Source organism: Nilaparvata lugens, chromosome X, assembly GCF_014356525.2.
Source record: "Nilaparvata lugens isolate BPH chromosome X, ASM1435652v1, whole genome shotgun sequence".
In the NCBI taxonomy this organism is placed as follows: domain Eukaryota; kingdom Metazoa; phylum Arthropoda; class Insecta; order Hemiptera; family Delphacidae; genus Nilaparvata; species Nilaparvata lugens.
In genome coordinates this window covers 29,115,812-29,136,893 of record NC_052518.1, presented here as the reverse complement: position 1 = coordinate 29,136,893, position 21,082 = coordinate 29,115,812, and the positions used below count along the sequence as shown (strand labels likewise).

Genomic DNA, 21,082 nt, shown 5'->3' with positions numbered 1-21,082 from the left:
AGATCAACGTTCACGTAAACCGCTTGAAACCGTGTGTCAAACCCAAGGATGATGAGAGACTAAGTTCCAGTCACTTTGCTGAAGAGGTTGTAGAGAAGGAGGAAGACAACCTGGAGCAGGAAGTGCCAGAGTCGGATGAGGATGATCCATTTTATGTGCCCGGGGGTAGGGATCAAACCATCACAAGAACCTTATCTTGTTATCGTGTTTTTGTTCAGTTAGTGATGATTGAGTATTGAGTAACGAAACGTTTAAAGAGTTGGATTTTTATTTAATTTAGAGCTGTCAGTTCTTTACATAATAAAGGAAATAATTGGCTTATACACATACGGGATAGGAAATTCAAGAATGATGCATCATCACGTCTGAACCACTAGGCTGATAACTTGAAATAAATTTTGCATATAGGTTCTTAATTTACCGAGGATGGTTATAGGCCTATTTTAAATTCAAGATTTCAGTAGGTCAATTTTTCAGTTTGTCAAGGTTTTAATTAGACCCTTGCGGAGCCCGGGTTACCTGCAAGTACAAAATAATGAGAGATTATATCGTTGGTTGAGGGTGCAAACCAGCTATAAATACAGAAGCAATTTATTGTTCACTTCAAGCATACACTAATATTCTTTTTTGCTGTCTGAGTATTGGCATTCATTTCTGCTTTCTGAGTATCAGTTTCATCCACGAATGCGTTTGTGGATGATGAGAGAACAAAACCCAATTCAAACGCCTATATAAATTTAAAAATTTAATAGCAGAGAAAATAACTGAATCATACAGCTAGGAAGGAACAAACTACTTTTTTGATACACAAAAACTATAGTATGGAATATTTTATAAATTTGTTTATGAAAAAAATCTTTCAAATTTGTGAAGCTTTAAAATAGGGTTTCAATTATATCAAAAATGAACCAGTATATTGGCACCTTAGATAAGGTTAGAATGACTACATATATAAGAATAAAGGAAGATAACACTTTGAACAATAAATTTATAAAAATATATTAGAAAGTTTTATAACACACCTCAAGATGACTTCCGGAGCTATATATTCTGGAGTGCCAAACACTTGCTTATCGGAGAACTGGCGCGTGTCTCGATCGATGTAAACTTCATAGAGATTTGTGGCCACTGAAAAAGTTTTGCATCGTTTAGAAATCATGTAAGAAACAATTTTTTACTGGAATCTAATAAACAACTCAATAGATGAGCTATATCACTAGTAGGGAAATGAAATCAAAGTAACAGTATTTATCAAAAAAACAATTCTCATTATCTTCATAATTTGAGAAGTATCTTTGTTGAGTATTGGATCGGGCGAGGGGGTCCGACACTGTGGCCACCTAGATCTCTGGCTTGACGCCACTGGACATTCGCTTTTGGGGACGTAAGAAAGAACTTATTTACTCTACTCCAGTGGAAAATGAAATGAGTTGGTGGAGGCTGAGGCCGTCATTCGAGAGGAAAATGCCAACATTTTCCAGTCAATGAAAAACCGTTTCTGGGCATGTATCTGAGCAGGTAGTAGGCATTTCGAGCAAATTATTTGAAGTTTCCAACCTCTGTTAATTGTATTCTTTTTTCTTTGTATTTTTATTTTCTTTCAGAATGTATTGAAGTTTCTGTATTAATGTAAATAAAAAGCATATTGTTAACAAATCTTTACATAACTTTTCTCTACTCAAGTGGAATAAATTACAGTTATTCTAAACTTATGCCAAGACCATGAGGGTTATGTAACATTAATGAATTATTGTTTGAAATAATCTAAAATAGCTTGCAAATGACATGCGAAGCAGACGGAGACTGTTGCATTGTTGTGCCAGACTTTAGCCGTATGCCTTGGCATGCACTGCAACTAACCCCCAGCGGTGTCCTATCACTAAATATCTCAGTTAATATTGGTCCAATCTTGAAAAATCAGGTACCAATCGATAGGTAATTGAATTTACTAAAAAACATTATCCTTGAATTTTTTTTTTTGAAAATCAACGGTTTCTGAATTATATTTAAGAAACATTTCAAATGGCCGCCATTTTGTTTTATGGATTTGAAAATTTTCAATTTCGTATGTTTAGCCATTATTTAGAAAAAAAATAAAAAGTGAAAAAGCAAAATGACCGCTGTGTGAGTAATTGAAGACTTCTTTAAATATGATATTTAGATTGTTACTTACCCAGAAACAATGTCCTACAGTATTGGTAGGGACTTCGTAAACACTCTATATGATATTAACTTTATTATTTTATTTAAATATGGAATGAATCAGGGATTAGATTAGATTAGATTTCTTTATTTATGTATGATACAATATTTACTGGCTTATACACTAATTTACATTAAATGACCGTAATGCTAATTAATTATTCAACGAATTTTACAAAAGATAGATTTAAATAACTTTAAATTCGGTTTTGAAAAAAATATTTTTATTGAATAACATGATGTTAACACAACGAGAGCTGAGCACCGACTGACGGTCCGGGCGCTTCAAGCGGCTCATGACAATAAAGACAATGCAAATCTAAAATTGATTACTAATGACTAATTACACTATTGATCTACATAGCTCCTCCCTCCTAAAATTCAAGTTCGCCCACAAACTTCCAAAAATGACTAAAAGCTGTGAGTTACCAAAAATCTCAATTAATCAAGATATTGCTGCGATACAGATATTGTAGCGTATACTACAGTTGAAGGCATATGAATAATCTTTGGATTATCAACATCACTACACAAACAATTCTTCAATTTGGGATAGAGAACAATAACAATGATTATCAATAGACCAGAAAAACTGATAACATGTGGGTGGATGACCCAAGGATCATACAAGTCCTCTTCTTCTGTATCAACATTTGATAAATGAATGTTTTCTATTTTTTCTAAAGTTCTCATGTCAAACTTCTGTTTATGAGTAATTTCAGGAATGAATGACAATTTTTGACCAAAATTAGTGATTGAAGAGAAATGTAACCTTATATCTGTCATCAAGTCATTAAGTTCTAAATTTAACAAAAATGAGATTGGCGAATTGATTTTGACATTATTGATGTTAATTTGATTCACTCTGAAGACAATTACACAATTACATCTTTCATAGCATTTTAAGTATGGTTCAACATTTAATAATTCGATCTTCTTACATTGCTTCAAAGGTTCATTATGGAATAATGATGAAAAAACATTCGTCAGTTACATTTTTAGAATCTTTACAAAAAGAATTATTTGAGAAGTCCATACAATTATACAATTTCCAAATTTTGTTATCTTTCGAAATAGATAAAACATCTTCAGTTAATTTCATTGTGAATACTTTCGAACCATTTTGTACAGGATATGAGAGTAAATCGTATCTATCAAAAATCACATTGAGTTTAGGAATATGAATTATATAAGTTAATAGATTTTTCGACAATATGCATGTAGCATTGCTTATCTCCCACAACACCTTTATATCATTACTGGCTAAAGAATAATTTTCTTATTATTCACAATTAAGTACAAATCTTTTTGCGATAGTATGGAAGGGTGAAGCTTTCCATTTTCACAATACAAAATTGAATCAATTATGTCGTTAATTTCATGATCCAAAAGCTCTAAAGTTACAGAAATAAAATTTACAATTTGAAGTTTTTCAATTGAATCCAAAGTTTCGTTTGTAATTTTATTCAAAATCTTGTTATTAGAGTTAATTCTCTTAATATTATAATTGTACTTTTCTATCATATTTTCGTTCAAGGCAATGTTTGCTTTTTCATTTTTCACTAGATGCAATTCATTATTTTCAATTTTCTCGATTATATCATTAAAATGAGATTTATCATCAGCAGTCACCAGACCTGTTATCCAAGAGATTGCGTTTCCTAATCCATTGTTTTAATGGAGCATTGTTGAATTCTTTACCTTGGTCCATTTGGATTTTCTTAGGAAGAGGGTGTCTAGCAAAATATTGTTTTAGGGCCTTAGTTATGGTTACACTTGATAAATTGTCTAAAATATAAGCATCAAGCATTTTACTGAACGGATTAATTATAGTCAACACCTTTTGTTGTCGATAAGAGAGAGCGTCAATTTGTAATTCTTGAAACGGAGCCAAAGGTGTAGGTGTTTTTTCATAAGCAATTTTGACAGGTTTCCTATCATATTTCACTTGTAAGCAATTACTACATTTGTTGATGAAATTATTCACATCTCTGTACATAGAGGGCCAATAATATTCTTTTCTAATTCTAGTATAGTTTTCATTGATACCCCTATGAAACGTTTTACCTTCGTCAAGCTGTTCTTCTTTGTCGGTCACATCAACCAATTTTTTCGAATAAATTTTGAATTTAATCTCGTCCAACGCTTGGGTTAGTTCTTCAGTGAAAGTCTGAATTATTTTGTTTTTCCAATCTTCAAGTGTACTTCCATGAACGTCACCATAAATTCCATAAGTCAGTATAGGATTAAGGTACGTTTTAATTTCGTCAACGTTATTTTTAATGTCGTCAGTATTTGTAAAGAAGAAAGTTATTCTTTGTTTACGAAAAACTTTTTGAAATTCGGTTTGGATGTACCACGCTTTATGATAAATTGATTATGTTCAATATTCACGGGGTCCAGTTTCATCTGAATGTGAACTCTAGCATTAGAACTTTCCTGTGAATGAACTGCCATTAAACTATCATTGTCACTGTCATTATGTATGTCTTGTTCTTGATTGCATTCAGGTAAAGGGGCTGTCAAAAAGTCATTCAAACTATTATTATCACTGTCGTTACGATCGTCTCGTTCTTGATTGTCATTTTGTTGTATGTTTCTGTCCGTTACACAATCAAGTATTTCGTCCAACATTTCTTGGTCAATTACAGGAGAATTTTCGGTATTATTTAGCATGTCGTCTAACAACTGTTGAGCAAGTTGTGGATTTATTTCTGTCTCTTTATTTTGGACTTCAACAGGATTTCTGCTAAGAGCATCGGCAACTAAATTCGATTTGCCTTATAGGTATTCAATGTCAAAGTTGAATTCTTCTAATAACAATTTCTATCGAACTAGCTTAGAGTTAGGCTCTTTTAATGTATGAAGCCACACTAGCGGCTTGTGATCAGTTCTCACGGTAAACTTGTTTCCGTACAAATAAGGACGATAATGCTTAATAGACCAAACTACAGCGAGTAACTCTTTTTCAATTGTTGACAAGTTGGTTTCCGCTGGTTCAAAGTTCTTGATGCAAATGAGATCGGATGTTCACCGTCATCAAACTTCTGAGAAAGAACGGAACCAATGGCATTGTTTGAAGCATCGGTGCCAAGAATGTATGGTCTATTCAAATCAGGTAATCTGAGTACAGGGACGTTTATGATGTGATCTTTAAGATCATTGAACGCTTTTACAAATGATTCATCTTTATTATTGAACGTGACATTTTTTCTGAGAGAATGAGATAGAGGCTGTGCTATTTTAGCAAAATTCTTAATTAACTTTCTGTAATAACCACAAAGTCCTAAAAATTGTTTCACATTTTTCTGATTTTGGGGAATAGGAAAATTTTTAATTGCTTGCACTTTCAATGGATTTGGTTTTATACCTTCACGAGAAATCACATGACCTAAAAATAATAATTCTCTATGGAAGAATTCAGTTTTGTCAAGTTGAACTTTACAATAATTGAATTTCTGCAATCTTTTGAAAACAGTTTCCAAGTGTCTTATATGTTCTTTTAGAGAGTCGGAAAACACAATTATATCATCAATATAAACTAACACATTTGATAAATCAGCAAAAATCATATTTACAGCACGTTGAAAACAAGGTGGTCCATTTTTGAGACCAAAAGGGAGTCGCAAAAATTCGTAATGCCCTGTTTCAGTGGAAAAGGCAGTTTTGGGAATTGATTCCTCTTCTAATTCAATTTGATGGAATCCGGATTTCAGGTCAATAATTGAGAAATAATTAGCAAGTCCTATTTCACCAAATAAGTCTTCAATATTCGGCAGTGGAAAACGATCGTCTTTAGTTTTCAGATTCAATCAACTACTAATCTCACCTTCCTTTTGCCTGATGCATCAGGCTTTTTGGGGACAACCCACAAAGGCGAATTATATGGAGAGTTTGAATTTCGTATGATCTTATTCTCTAATAGTTTGTCAATTTCTTCTTTTATATCTTGTTGGAATGCATAGTTGTATTAATTTATGTTTCAAAGTATTTGTAGCTGTTAACGATTCATTGTCGTATTTGATAATTTGAGGATATTTCAATATCAGATCAACTATTTGATCCTTTTCCTCACTGTTCATGTGATCCGTTCTTAACAATGGAAGTAAATTTTCGTGAGTGAGAGGACAATTGATCTACTCATTTACGAAAATTTCAACTGGTTCCAACTTGAATTTTTCAAGTTGTGTTTCTTTGCAATCATCAGAATGAAAATCAACTTATAACATTATCTACAGATTCTACTAATACTTCCTTAAAATCTAAATCAACATTTTCAAGCACAAATATTTCATTTTCACTTTCACAAGGAATAAACAATTTATTCCAGCCTTTTTTATTTTCAAAGGGCCCACTCCATACAATGGTAGGATAGTAGAGTCAAATCTAAGGCAATTGGCAGTAAAATCGACTTGTGCTCCCAATTGCTGTAGTGTTTCATACCCTAGCAGAATGTCATACTTCTGGGAAAACTCATGCAACGAAGAATCAGATTCTAAATCTTTTCCTAAAGTATACATGAAATTCATCTTAACTTTATATTCTCCATAGGACTTTCCTGCTGAAGTACTTATGCAAAAATTACAAGGTATCAATTTGGGTTTTTCATTTAGTACATGTTTCCTAACAAAATTATATCGACTACTAGTATCAACTAAAATTTTCAAATTGTTTTTCTGAAGATATGATAGTTCTGTATGCATAGAGATCAATTTAACATTTAACCTGGGTTGTTGTTGTTCATGCTTAGCTCTAAAAAATTAATTCGCTCGGTCAATTCAGCAATGATTTGATCTTTTTCGTCCATATGCTCAACATCCGTTTTGGTGGTGTGCATTGGAGTCATGAATTTGGGGTTGGTCGAAGCAGTTCTCATGGAAACGTCTGTATTCGGCATCTGTTGTCTGAACTGTCCCGAACCTGAAGGTGTTGAATTTAAAGTGGCCTATTAAAGTCTTGTCTGGGAACATTGTGTTAGAAAACTTGATTTCTGTTCTTATTGTGGAAGGGTTGTTTTTGCTGAGAATTGTTGTTGGGGCTGGGTTTGTTGACGTTCAAGTTCGTCATATCGTTGTGAAAACCTATCTGTTTCAATAATAGGTGGCTGTTATTGATCAGTTTACTTCTAGCATCGTTCAAGTCTTTTATTTGGAGTGTTTGGAGATGAACACCCAGAGAAGTAGGAATACCGTTGCACAACACATTTACAGTTTGAGTATCTAACTGTTCAAGTAACATTTTTAGAGCCTGTCCCTCTACATTTTCAAGTTTGTATTTAGTCACAATTGTTGTTCGTTTCGCTACTAACCTGTTCAGGAAATGCAAGGGATGTTCATTACTGTAGGATCTCATATTTATCAATTCAGTCATCAGTTGAGGGATTGACCTACTATTTGCGAAATTATTTTTTAAAGCTGTAATAAGTTCTGGAATGGTGGAACACTCGTTGTAATGTGATACTTGTTTGGCTTCACCATGCAATTTGTTCAAAGATTTGTGTAAAATTGCCCAATGATTTTCCTTAGCTTCTTCAATATTATCTAAGGTATATTCCCCATGAAGCTGAGAAACCACTTCCACAAAATTTAGTAATTCACTATGGTCTCCAGAATAGTCCGGTATTAGATTGAGAAGTAACTCAGGTATAAGTTTTTGCACTTTGGCCATGGTTAGATTAATTTATGAAAGCTTACGTTCAAGAAGTTGAGTTGAAGATGATGGTATTGAGTCGGCGTCAGGTTCTTTGTCCTCCACAAATCTCCTTGCTCCTTGACCCACTCCAATTGGTAAGGAAGGGAATAGGTGACGTGATGATCTCGATCCACCAGGACTAGAGTTCTGAGGTGAATCCAGATTGGAGTTAAAGATGAAGTTCTTGGCGACTCACGGTTGAGAGTTGACACTCACTTATTCCGAAAATATTTCAAAGTCCCAATTTGGATAAAAGATTGAAAATTTGGCACTTCAAATTCCCAAAAAATCTGTGGGTCCCTGTTCAGGCGCCAGATAAATTTAAATAACTTTAAATTCGGTTTAAAAAAAAGATTTTTATTGAATAACATGATGTTAACACAACGAGAGCTGAGTACCGACTGACGGTCCGGGCGCTCCAAGCGGCTCATGACAATAAAGACAATGCAAATCTAAAATTGATTACTAATGACTAATTACACTATTGATCTACAAAACTAAAGTATAGATAATTAATCAATGAGAATAAAGATTAAATGCAATTAGAATAATGATAATATAAAATTGTAATGTAACTTCATAAATTGGCGGTGTTTCAACAAATAATTATTGTTGATTCTTTAAGAAGGATATATATGAAGAATAATATCCTTCCCATCAACACACGACCGGGTTGTGATGGAATAGAGCTGTTGGAAATATTATAACATGTGAATATGTGATTTGAATCTTAGAAATGGGATGAATGGATAAGATGGATGATATTGGAATGAGTAATAGTGAATACGATATTGCATTAATGATTCAAAATAGATAAATGGAACAAACGTTATAGGGTGTGATTTAAATAAGATTTTAGAAATTGATTGAGTAATAATTATGATATAAAATACTAGAGAACAGAAAATGTTGAGATGAGATGATGAATATGTATTATGTAAGATGATTAATGAATGGGATAAAGAATGGAAAAGAAAGGAGATTAGAATATTTGTCATGCAGTGCTCTACGGTTGGACAGACTCAGACATTTTCTCTAAAAGATATTTTTTCAAAGACAAGATAAAGCTCGCTAGGCTCTCAATGCATCTAATAGAGTTGGGAAGTTTATTCCATTCACGACAAGCACTGACAAGGAACGATTTAGAATAGATAGTAGTTTGGTGATTAGGTATAAGAGTATTAGCACCAGTTCTAGTATGGGAAGCATCTATCCTTCTACCATCGGAAACAAGGATTTTATCATTGAGTGTAACTTGCATGTCATTGAGGACAGAGTTGCAGTACGTGAAATGTGGAAAAATCAGAGATTGGACCAGTAATAATCGTATACTTCTAGGAAGGACATCTTGTAATTTTTTAAGTGAATGCATTGCTGAGAAAACCTTTCTACAGGTTTTATTGACTTGTTCTGACCAGTCGAGGTTTTTATCCATAATGATGCCTAGGTTTTTTACTGAGCTGCAGTAGGGAATCACATTACCATAAACAGTTATTTATGTATCGAGTTGAAGTCAATATTGTTCACTAAATGTAAGTAACCAATAATTATGGGTTGTGTTTTGGTTGGGTTGAGTCTGAGGCCGTTTTGTCTTGTCCATTCCACTATCGAACTAATGTCTTGATTCATTTTTTGAACGGTTTTATTTAGTTTAGTGATAGGACAACTTGCATAAATTTGAAGGTCATCTGCATATGTATGGAAACTGGAAAATTTTATAGAAGAGGGGAGGTCATTTGCATACAGAGTAAAAAGAAGAGGACCTAAAATTGAACCTTGAGGAACACCATGTGAAACATTTAACCAATTCGACCAGTTCTCTCCAAGAGAGACACATTGTTTCCTATCTGTAAGATATGAATTGAACCAAACTATAGATTGATGACTAAAACCAAGAATAGCTCATTTGTTTAGAAGAACTTTGTGATCAACAGTATCAAATGCTTTAGAAAAGTCAAAAAGAGTCAAGATTGTATATTTTCTTTGATCCTTTGCCAACCTTATATCATCAGTGACACGTAGGAGAGCAGTTTCTGTTGAATGATATTTATGAAAACCAGACTGAAAGGTATGAAGCTTCTTTTTCTGCTCAAGGAACTCAGTAACTTGTGCATGTACAAGTCTTTTAAGTACTTTTGATAGTGCGGACAAAATACTGATAGGTCTGAGGTCTTCAACTCTATTTAGAGATGGAACTTTATTCAAAGGACGAACTAAAGTAGCCTCCCAGCTTTCAGGAAATAATCCGTTCTTGAGAGACTCATTGAAAATGAATGTGATAGTTGGTAGAACAGCAAAGAGCATTTTCTTGATAAATTTGATTGGAATTTTGTCAGCCACAATGGCATTGCTATGAATATGCTGGATTGCTTTGAAAGCTTCTAATTCTGAAATTGGATGGAAATGGAATTGATCTTCTAATGGTATGTTGAGGTTTGTTACTCGATTATTAAGGTCATTGTAATGATTTCTTATTGCTGACTCATCACGCTGATTTGAATGTGAAATGAAATGATTGTTTATATCGTCTAGAGGTTAGTCAATTTGGATTTGGGATTTCTGTTTGCCAAGACCGAATTCTTTTATACCACACCATAGTGATGAAGAGTCTTGTTTGTTGTCAGTCATGAATGAATTCAGGTACCTGATCTTTGAGTTACGTAACTGTTGTTTTACTTCATTTCTAAGGCTTCTATACTCAATCAGACTGTCTAAGTCGAATGTCTTCCTGTTCGGTAAGCTTTGTCTCTTCTACCCATAATTTTCAGTATGTCGTCAGTCATCCACGGTACACGTCGTTTTTTATTTATTCTACGAGTAGCATAAGGCGCATGTTTGTCATATAATTCAAGAGTCCAATTTTCAAAAGTCTCTACCATTTCATCAACTGAAGTTAAGGCTTCAATGTGATGCCATGGAGTCTGAGCTACATCAGTCAAAAAAGCGGGTTTATTGAAATGTTTAAAGTCTCTAAAAGTTATGAATTTATGTGCTGATTTTGGTGGCTTTTGAGAGAGCACACAGTAAATCAGGTCATGTCCAGAAATAGCTGGGACTGATATTTATCCGGTTTGAACAACCTCGATGGGATCACTAACTATGAGAAAATTAATGAATGCGTCAGATTCATTTGTATGGTGAGTTGGATCAAGTGGTAGAATAGTCAAGTTGAGGCACTGAAATATGTTAGTGACCTGATAATAGTCAAAGTTGCGATTAGTCATGTTAAGGTCAGTGTTCATATCACCCATGACAAGGACACGGCTATAAGATGGCACAAGAGAAAGCAATGCAATTTCAAAATCAGTAAAATGACCGATTTTCGGGGCACGATAGCAAATTCCAACAAATAATCTATTAGATCTGGACAAAGATAATTCAAGGAACATGAATTCTGGTCTAGCAGAGTATACTGACTCAGATGTGAGTAATATTTTAGTTTTTATACCGTCTTTGACATACACTGCTACGCCCCCACAAGCTTTATTCAACCTATCATTACGGAAAAGATTATACCCAGGCAGTGTAACTTGGTTGGATGGAATGCTAGGTTTCAAGAATGATTTCGAAATACCTATTATACTGAAGTCCTGAAAACAGAAGATTGCTCTGAGTTCGTCGATGTGACAACTGAGGGACTGGACATTGAGATGGGCGGTCAAGAAGTTTATTGTAAGGCTAAGCTTATCTGATAACAAGGCACCCACGTCAATGTTAGAGTCACTAACATAGTCGTTCGAATTGCTATGAATCGAGAGCAAGCGAGCTACTTCATCATTGGTGCTTAGCATTGTTGGTGAAGCAGACCAAAATTAGTCCAAACAAAGGGCAGAGCATGACAGAAAGGATAAAGTTTAAAAATGAATTCAAACTAAAATTAAATCGAGGTGACATAGAAGTCATTGTCCATTTGGTGAGCGAGTGCATAATGGATGCATTGTCAGTTCGACTCTTGTCAAAATTCATTGAAACTAATTACACAGTTCGATTGACCTTATTTACAAAACAGTGATGAGCTTCAGAGGGTGATCCTAGTCCGTACAGAAGTATGATGCAACCTCTTCATGGATATAGGGAATGTCACGGTGATGTGTGGTGTTGGAGAAATCAGCAAGAACTCAGAGGTTTCTCCTGTAACAATGAAAAAAGAGAGCAGAGACAGCAGAAACAACAGGTATTTCTCCATTATTGGAAAAATACAAGACGGTCAATGTCATCAATATAAATATAAATATTATTACAATATAAACATAGTGGTACCAACAACACTAACGCCCCCTTCACCCATTATTGGCTGATTGAGAGTTATTAGTTGCTTTTGCTTTGTGTACCAGTTGTTTGTTAGAGCGGAAGAAGAAAAACATATATCAGAATAAATAACTGAAATTGATGAGGATAAACTATAATACAGTGACATGTACATGATTGAAATTATTTACTTCAAAGCTTTTGAGTTATAGGAAGAGAAGACATAAATTGATACAAGAAATGGCTGAGACAGAAGAATGAATCATAATTATGTCATCACTGGTTGATTAATCGGTGGGATAGTGCTGTGCTGATCATTCAAGAATGAGGATCGGATACAACTGTTTTCATAAAATATTGTACTTGATGAGAAGCAGAATAATTTAGTTCCAGCTTTTCGTTAGATGACATGTGAAGCATTATGTTCTAGTTAATATACTATACTACAATACTATGAGATAACTATGGTTGCTCAGTTACAGAATATTGTGTACGAGTGCTGTCGATTGCAATAATTGAATATTGAAATTCAGATTCTTCATTATGATACACTATAATAATGTCTCGATATTATCAATTACTTAATCTAGATTCTTGTTTTAATAAATGTAGAAAATAAAAAGAACTACCATTGAAATTTATTTACAGCTTGATCACTGAAATTTGAACTACTAACTAAAAATTTATTTTTGGATCAAGTATAGCCGATGATGCAGGAGGCAAAGTTCTGTCCCTAATCTCACTCCAGTCATAATTATACAAACAAGAATTACGTGAAAAGATAGGTAAAGAACGTATTTTTTGTTCATAAAACAAACCGATAATAAATTGTAAATTAACACTTTGCAAGACAAGAATGCGATAAAACTAAACAAAACAAATACTTGGATATGTAAAGTGAAATAAAGAGAGAGAGTGAGTGAGTTTTTGACAGAGAGAGAACCGGTTCATGTGACATGTTTCATGCTGCTATAAAGAATATTTAACTTCACGTGATCCATAGAAAGATCTAGTAAGAGAATTGAAGGAGAGGGACTTACGAATAAGACTAAACTGAACAAAATACCAGCATGTTGAGTAAAATAGACAAAGAAAGAAACGGTTCATTTATATTTTTAGCTACTGGGTACGTTACTTAGTTTTAGTCTTACTTAAAAAACATATTGTAGTAGATAACTGGAGTGAGTAGGCCTACCGTCTCAAGTGCTACATAATACGCTACATCATCAGTCATGCAATGATCAATATAGCAATTTGTATTAATTATAATAAGGTGCATCTTAGATCTGCTCAGGCGACTAGTTTAGAAAATTGTTTAGTGGATCACCTTTATCTTGTGCAGATCAGCCATCCTCTCGATGGTGTACACTCTCTTGGATCCAGGTCCAGCTTATCCTTGAATACCTTCAGGGCGAGCAGATAAGTGTCCTCTAGGTCAGTTTCAGGGATCCCAAAGATACGGATGCAGTGGCGCCGTCCGTATTTTTCGAGGTCATCAACCCTCAATCGGCAGTCGACCTCCAGCTCACGAATCCTTTCGTTCAGCCGTAGATTTTCCTGTTTCAGGGCCTCAAACTCCCGAAACACTGCTTCCATTGCAGAACTTACTGCCTCATTAACAGCTTTTTCCACTTGTTCCTTCATAATTGAAAGGAACTCGTTGGACAATGGCAGCATACCCGAAATAGATTGGCCCGGCGGTTGGGTAGGCGCAGTGGAAGTAATCCGTGCCTGCGGGGTGCTACTACGTTGAGCCGTTGGTGTGTTGGCATTGTTTCGGCGGATGGGTTTTACCATGACGTACGAAGGTTGCTGAAGGTTACAGTGAATTCAAAGACAAGAAACTTTTTTCGGCGATAATGAAAAAACGGATTAAGCTATTTAAGAAGTAATTTCACTTCTGAAAAGAGCGTGATAAACTGAATATAACAATGTAAAATTAAAAACAAATCAATCTGTTGAACCCTACGATATTTATACTTTTGTACGGAGCCGAACTGCAGCACGTGTTCACTCACTCGACATCAGAGAAGAGATGGAGACGAGAGAAGAGAGGGATGGAGCTTCATCAAATATTCGGGAATGTCTGGTGAAATTAAAAGCTTGAAAAAATGGCATGTTCTTTTTATTATTGATAAGAAGAGCACTACGGCTCGTATTACATTCGGCCACCTGTGGGTCGAGGGGCATTGGTTCTTTTTGTGCTCATTTCACTAGGGTCAATAGCCGGGTCGTGACTCGGTGTCCCAGGTAGATTTACAAACGGTTGCCAATGGTTGCTTTCTAGCAACTCACTGGTGATCTATAGTGAGATTCATGTTAATGATAGGACTACAGAGTGGCCGATTCTCTGCATTGCCACTGCCTCCTTCAGTAAGTGGATTCCGGCATCTCTGATGGAATATTAATTGCTGATTTATTATGATAATTATGATATTTATTCCTAACCTGAAAATGATTTGGCAACTGAGCGGTGGTAGGAAAAGATATATCTGTCTAATTACCGACAAGGATAGTAACACCAATGTTAATCAGGTGCTGACTTTATAACGTAAAGCTCACTATAATCTATAATGTAAAACGAGCCTAAAAGCTAGTGTACATAATTCAACATAAAGAGGTAGCCTAAATTAATTTTGTTTTTCAAACGATCAGCTGTTTAGAGTTCATTCCCACCCCCCTTATTTTTCAAGATTAATCAAATCAAATCAATTTCTTCTTACAATTTACAAATAATACAGTACAGTCACAGTACATTTATATACACCCTTACGTTATGAGAGACTCACATGTAGGCTTAAGCCTGTGTTTGTGAGGGCCTGGCGTAATTCGCTGAATTTATAATCGATAAACTAAATTATGAAAATTAATATTATATTAAACTAAATTTGAGAAGAACACAGATTAAAAATATGGTATGAATATTAAAAATATAATATTATAATGTAATATATATAATATATTATAAAAATATAATATATAATGATATATAATATTGAAAATATTTTGACTTGATGACTTTAGTTATGGAGCAAAGGACAAAATAGTAAGTTACTTGAGTAGAAATTAATTTTACTGATATCGCTCATATGTTAATTATTTTAATAACATACTTATTAAACAATTTCAAGTTTGTTTTTAAAAAACCTGAAAGAAACTGTATCAACTGAATATTTTTGGAAATGGTCATATTAAATATGTCGTTACGGTACTATTTAAAAGCAATGGCTACTTATTAACACTTATCTTTCATTATACCGGCTGATTCAAAAAGGAATCAAAACTGCTTTGAAAATTCATATAAATCTTATTAAACAAGGTACACAGCTGGTTTTGGTGTTCTTTTAAAGGAAAACACTTCAAGTTTTTTTACCTTCAACTAAAGATGTTCTATGTGACTTCCGTTGGTTATCCTGCAGACATCCCATCGATAGTCAATTTCTTCCCAGACTCGCACTGGAATTTCAGGTGTAACTTGCTCAACAGCAGCGCAAATCCTTGCTCCAAGTTCAGGTAGAGTGTCTGTCAAAGGGGGTACGTACACCATATTTTTTATGAAACCCCACAAGGAAAATCTAGCGGTGTTAGGTCTGGGGAACGAGGGGCCGTGTAATTGGCGAATTACGGCCAATCCACTGATTTCTGGGAAGAAATCCACCGATTTCTGGGATTTCTGTAGGATAACGCACGGAACTAACATAGAACATCTTTAGTTTAAGGCAAAATAACTTGCAGTGTTTTACTTTATAACAACACCAAACCCAGCTGTGTACCTTGTTTAATAAGATTTATATGAATTTTCAAAGTTGTTTTGATTCCTTTTTGAATCAGCCGGTATTAATGCACCTTTTTTAGAACTACTATAAAATTTATCACCATTTTTACTTGCAATAACCTACTCCTTTAACGAAAATTATAATTTATATGAGAATACTCACACGACATGAGACCCATTTTGCTTAGTCCGAAATCTGTTAACTTGATGTGACCCAGAGCAGTAATCAGAAGGCTGGAATGAATTAAAATTAAATTAAAATGTGATTTGGATTAAAATACAAATGGTAATTTGAAATTAATTCCATTAATATAACACTGTAAGCTAGATCGAGGAAGTAGTTTTCTTCAGGGTTCAGTCATGAACCCTGCGCTGACGAGATTTGAAAGATAGTCATGGATAAGGATGATTATCTCGAGCGACCAATTATTGACTGTTTTGAGCTCAATAATATTGTAGATTACAATGCTTTCAATTATACCAGTGGTGATTGTCGTGGGTCGAATAGTTTTAGCGTGCTGCATCTAAATATTCGTAGTTACAATAGAAATTTTGACGAGTTATTAATTTTATTGCATGGAATCAAAACCAAATATAGTTGTATTATTCTAACAGAAGCCTGGCTTAGAGATGATAGTGACCTTGTGAGTATTGAGGGCTTCAGGTTGCTTCGTTCCTACAATAGTATCAATCAGTGTGACGGTATTGTCATATATATCGATGAATCTTTATCAGTAACTAGTAACCAGCTGATTGTGGGAGGAGTTGCAACCTGCCTCGCTTTATCTTTCAACTGGGCTAACTGTCCTTGTCAAATTTACTGTATTTATCGCAGCCCGTCTTCATCACTATCAGCTTTTAACAACGGACTGGAGGGATTATTCAGTACTGCGCCGCCGAATCAAAGGAGCTTGAAAATCATTGCCGGTGATATAAATTGCGACATTCTAAACCCCAATTTACAAGAGGTGCGTTACCTGGATATCTTATATGAAAATGGGTTTGTAGCATGCATTGATAAAGCAACTCGTCCCACAAGCAAATCCTGTATAGATCATTTTTTCATCTCACTTCATAAAAACCTCTGTTTACTCTTCACTGGCCAAATATAACAGACTCCCTTAAAAACGAAACCTGGCAAAGAGTATTAGAATCAACTGATTTAGATACCGCTTCTATCAATTTCAATAGCATCATACTGGAAATATTGGAGAAAAATACAACAATTAATGTTCACAAAGCAAAAAGCAGAAAGTTGAAGCCTTGGATTACGGGTGGTCTACTGTCATCCATACGCCGCCGTGACAAACTAGCTAAAGAGGCCAGAGCAAACCCACAAAATGTGTTACTCAATTTAAAATATAAACGATATAGAAATACATTGAAGTCATTATTCGAACGCGCGAAATTCGATTATTATAAAATTAAAATACAAGAATCTAACGGGGACCCTAGGAAATTCTGGGACATTGTAAACGATGTTGCGGGACGACCTACAGGCAAATCTAAATTTCCCTTGAATGATTTTGAAGGACATAGTAACACTGCACTCCCCTCTTCCGAAGATATCAAACAAATATGTAATGAGTTTAATAGGTATTATGTATCAGTCGGTCGCAGGCTGGCTGAGGCTCTCGACCCCGCCGGTCCACTTGAGGTGGACGACGCTGACCACGCCGCTGATTCTATGTTCCGGCTGCGGCCAGTTACACGGCAGGAGCTTATTGAGGTGGTAGGGAGCATTAAGGGCAACTCTGCGCCGGGCTGGGATAATTTACCATCAAAATTTATTAAAAACAATATTGCCACTTTGATTACTCCCTTGCTTCATATAGTTAACCTCAGCTTCAACACAAATAAATTTCCAAAACCATGTAAGATAGCCAAAGTGGTACCAATCTATAAATCAGGTCAAAAAAACTTAACATCTAATTACAGACCTATTTCTCTGCTTTGCACGTTATCTAAGATCATTGAAAAATGTGTTAAATTACAGCTTGCTGATTACTTGGAGCGTGAAAAAATAATATCAGATCTCCAGTTCGGTTTTATAAAGGACAGGAGCACGTCTCATGCATTTTTTGAGTTTTCTAAAAACATAGCTAAGGAGATTGGAGATAGGAGACGTGTCCTGGTTACTTTCCTGGACCTAGATAAAGCATTCGACTCCATAGATCGACATAAGTTAATTTCAAAATTGCATTAAATATGTGTTAAATCGTTGGAGTGGTTCATAAGCTACCTGGAGAACCGCATCCAATACGTTAGTATAAATTGCATTAACAGTGAAAAGGCTAGAATCGACTATGGAGTGGTTCAGGGAAGTAAACTGGGGCCGCTTTTGTTCCTGATATACATCAATAATTTAGAGAAGGTTTCCACGGGTGGCAGGTTGTTCCTTTTCGCTGATGACGCGGCGGTGGTGTCGTCCGGCTGCACGTGGGACGAAGCTTACGAACAGGCGGGGGCAGACTTGGTCAAAATCAAACGCTGGTTGGAGCAGAATACCTTAACATTAAATATAGAAAAAACCAAGCATCTGCCAATATTTTTCAGAAGTGACAGTGACCCTGCTCCGAGACGGCTGGCCCTCCACTCCTGTGGTGACCTGCAGTCGGTGGACTGCGGCTGCAATGTCATAGAGCATGTGGAACAATACAAATATTTAGGTGTAATAATTGATCATAAATTATCCTGGGTTCCACACATTCAGGGAGTTAAAACAGGCTTAGAAAACTCATTTACGACTTTTCACAGCTTGGAGGGGTGCTGACTGTGGGTCAGTGTAGGACTTTGCCTACTTTGCAAAGGCCTACTTTGCTTGTAGGCCTACTTTGCCTACGTGCAGTCGTTGCTCCAGTATGGTGTCCTGGCGTGGGGGGGAGTCTCGGCCGCCGCGCTGCATCCACTAGCTGTCACACAGAGATCACTCATCAAAATAATTCTAAATAAAAATATCCGATTTCCTACTGAACAACTCTACACCGAATTTCCTGTTCTTGACATAAGACAAATCTACATTAAAACTCTTATTTTTATCAAATCGTACATAACAGAAATTTTTACACAGCTAAACCATAACTACCCCACTAGACATATGCTGAATTTTGGATTTAATACACCTAGAGCTACCTTTACATCGGTCGATAACAACCCATTTCGTATTGCTCACCTACTTCATCGCAATCTTCCAATCACATTAAAAGAGGCTGAGGGATGCAGTGTTGCTAACTACAAAAAGAAGATAGTCACATGGTTGCTTGGTATTGGTCGGGAGGCATCAGAAGCCCTCATAAACTCGCCTTATATGTAGATTCTGATTCAAACTCTGTTAACTCTGGTACTGTGATGCAGAACTCTGAACATTATAATAAGTAATTTAAAAACTTTAGGAGATAGGTACTCCAACATAATACTAAGTCTTTAATAAAAGAAACCCATGACATCATGCTATGTTTATTAAAAAAAAAATATTAATGATTTATATTTATTTTTCTTTATATAACATATTTCCAATATTGTAATAGTTAGTGAGAATAATATTAAGGTAGAATTCTGCAGAATTTTTTATTTTAGAGATGGGAATTCTTCCCCCACACACGGACCAATAGTCTATGTGGTGGAATATTTATTTCCTGAAAATATTTATTATTGAATTGTAATGTAAATGTTTTATTGATGTATTTTTTTGATGGAAATAAATTGAATTGAATTGAATTGAATCATACAATGGCAAGAATAATGATTTTAGTTGTGCTTCATTGTAAAAAAGAATAAAGAATAGTTGATTTTCGTAACTATAGGGCCTAATCAAGATTGATTTAAAGATTAGATTTTTTTTTCAATTTTGTTCTAAAACGAAGAAACAATATTAAAGAGCAATAAATTTATAAACAGTGCTACTGAAAATTAATCACATGATAAAAAGTAGGTTTTGTAGATAGATTGGTCATTTTGATCAACAGTTCACATAACAAAATAAGATGAAATATTAAAGTAGAAATACCTAAATAAGATGAAATGATAAGTACAACCTTTTCTCAAACTGCATACATGTGGTAACATTAACAATACCTCTTGTAACTGTGAGTCAATTGCAAGGGTAGACTCTTATAAATATCTAGGTGTGATTATTGATAATAGATTCAACTGGTCTGCACATGTTGCTTATCAGAACAGCAGACTAAGAAAAATGATTTATGTTTTTAGGAAACTTAGAGAATATTTGAACAAGAACGAAATCCTAACAATTTATTACGCATTTGTTCAATCAATTATTGAAGGAGGGATCCTAGCTTATGGAGGAGGATTCAGATCTATTTTGAATCCTCTATTCATTACACAAAAACTGATTCTAAAGGCTGCACTTGGGAGGCGTTGGGACTACTCGACTGAGGCGGTTTTCGCGGAGATGGAGGTGCTTGATGTCAGGCAATTACACATTAGAACTTTGGCAACATACATATTCAAAAACTATTCTGACATATTTAATACCATCACTCATAATTATACAACAATGAGAGTAATTCATAGCAATATCCAAATGCCAAGGGTTAATAAAACCATCTTCACTACTAATTCATACTACATAGCCCATGTTCTGTTAAAAAACTTACCTATAGCTGTAACAGACTTCATTAACTATAAAATATCTGCATTCAAAATAGCAATTAAAAGGTGGATTCGGGGTATCGGTAGAGGCGAGAGTTGTGAAAGATTGATTACTTCAGAGTTTAGATTCTAGGACTGGATTCAAATGAGCTAAAAAACTAATAAAATCATAAGTCTTTACACATTCTATCACCGGTCACTATTACAAATTTTAATCATTATTGATTACTGATTCTCTCTTTTTGAGGAGTGTGTGTGTGTGTGTGTGTGTGTGTGTGTGGGTGGGTGTTGGCGTTTTCACGCCTTTGGGGGTGATCTGTTTCTTCGTCTGTTTGTTGGGTTTGGTGGGGGGGGGAACGTCACTTATGGGGGGGCGGGAAGGGGTTTCATGGGTTTCTAGGGGGTGGCATAGGGATAGGGGGGAGAAATTTAGTTTCATTATCAGGGGGGGGGGGGGTTTAGTGTCACTATTATTGAAATGTCAACAAGCATAACCGATCTGTGCAAGTACTGCGAAATATTTATATATGCCTATTCCTACCTTAGACTCATTCT

At 35.1% G+C, this 21,082-nt stretch overlaps 1 protein-coding gene across 1 annotated transcript in view; it reads right to left on the bottom strand.

Annotated features, from left to right (window-relative positions):
• The window catches only part of LOC111047009 (microtubule-associated serine/threonine-protein kinase 3), a 118,621-nt gene that overhangs the window by 34,831 nt on the left and 62,708 nt on the right, over positions 1–21,082 (bottom strand). Inside the window, exons 12-13 of the mRNA XM_039441875.1 lie at positions 16,080–16,150; positions 1,023–1,128 (exon numbers count right to left, since the gene is read on the bottom strand). Coding sequence (XP_039297809.1) covers positions 1,023–1,128; positions 16,080–16,150 — 177 coding nt within the window. The remainder of the gene's footprint in view (positions 1–1,022; positions 1,129–16,079; positions 16,151–21,082) is intronic.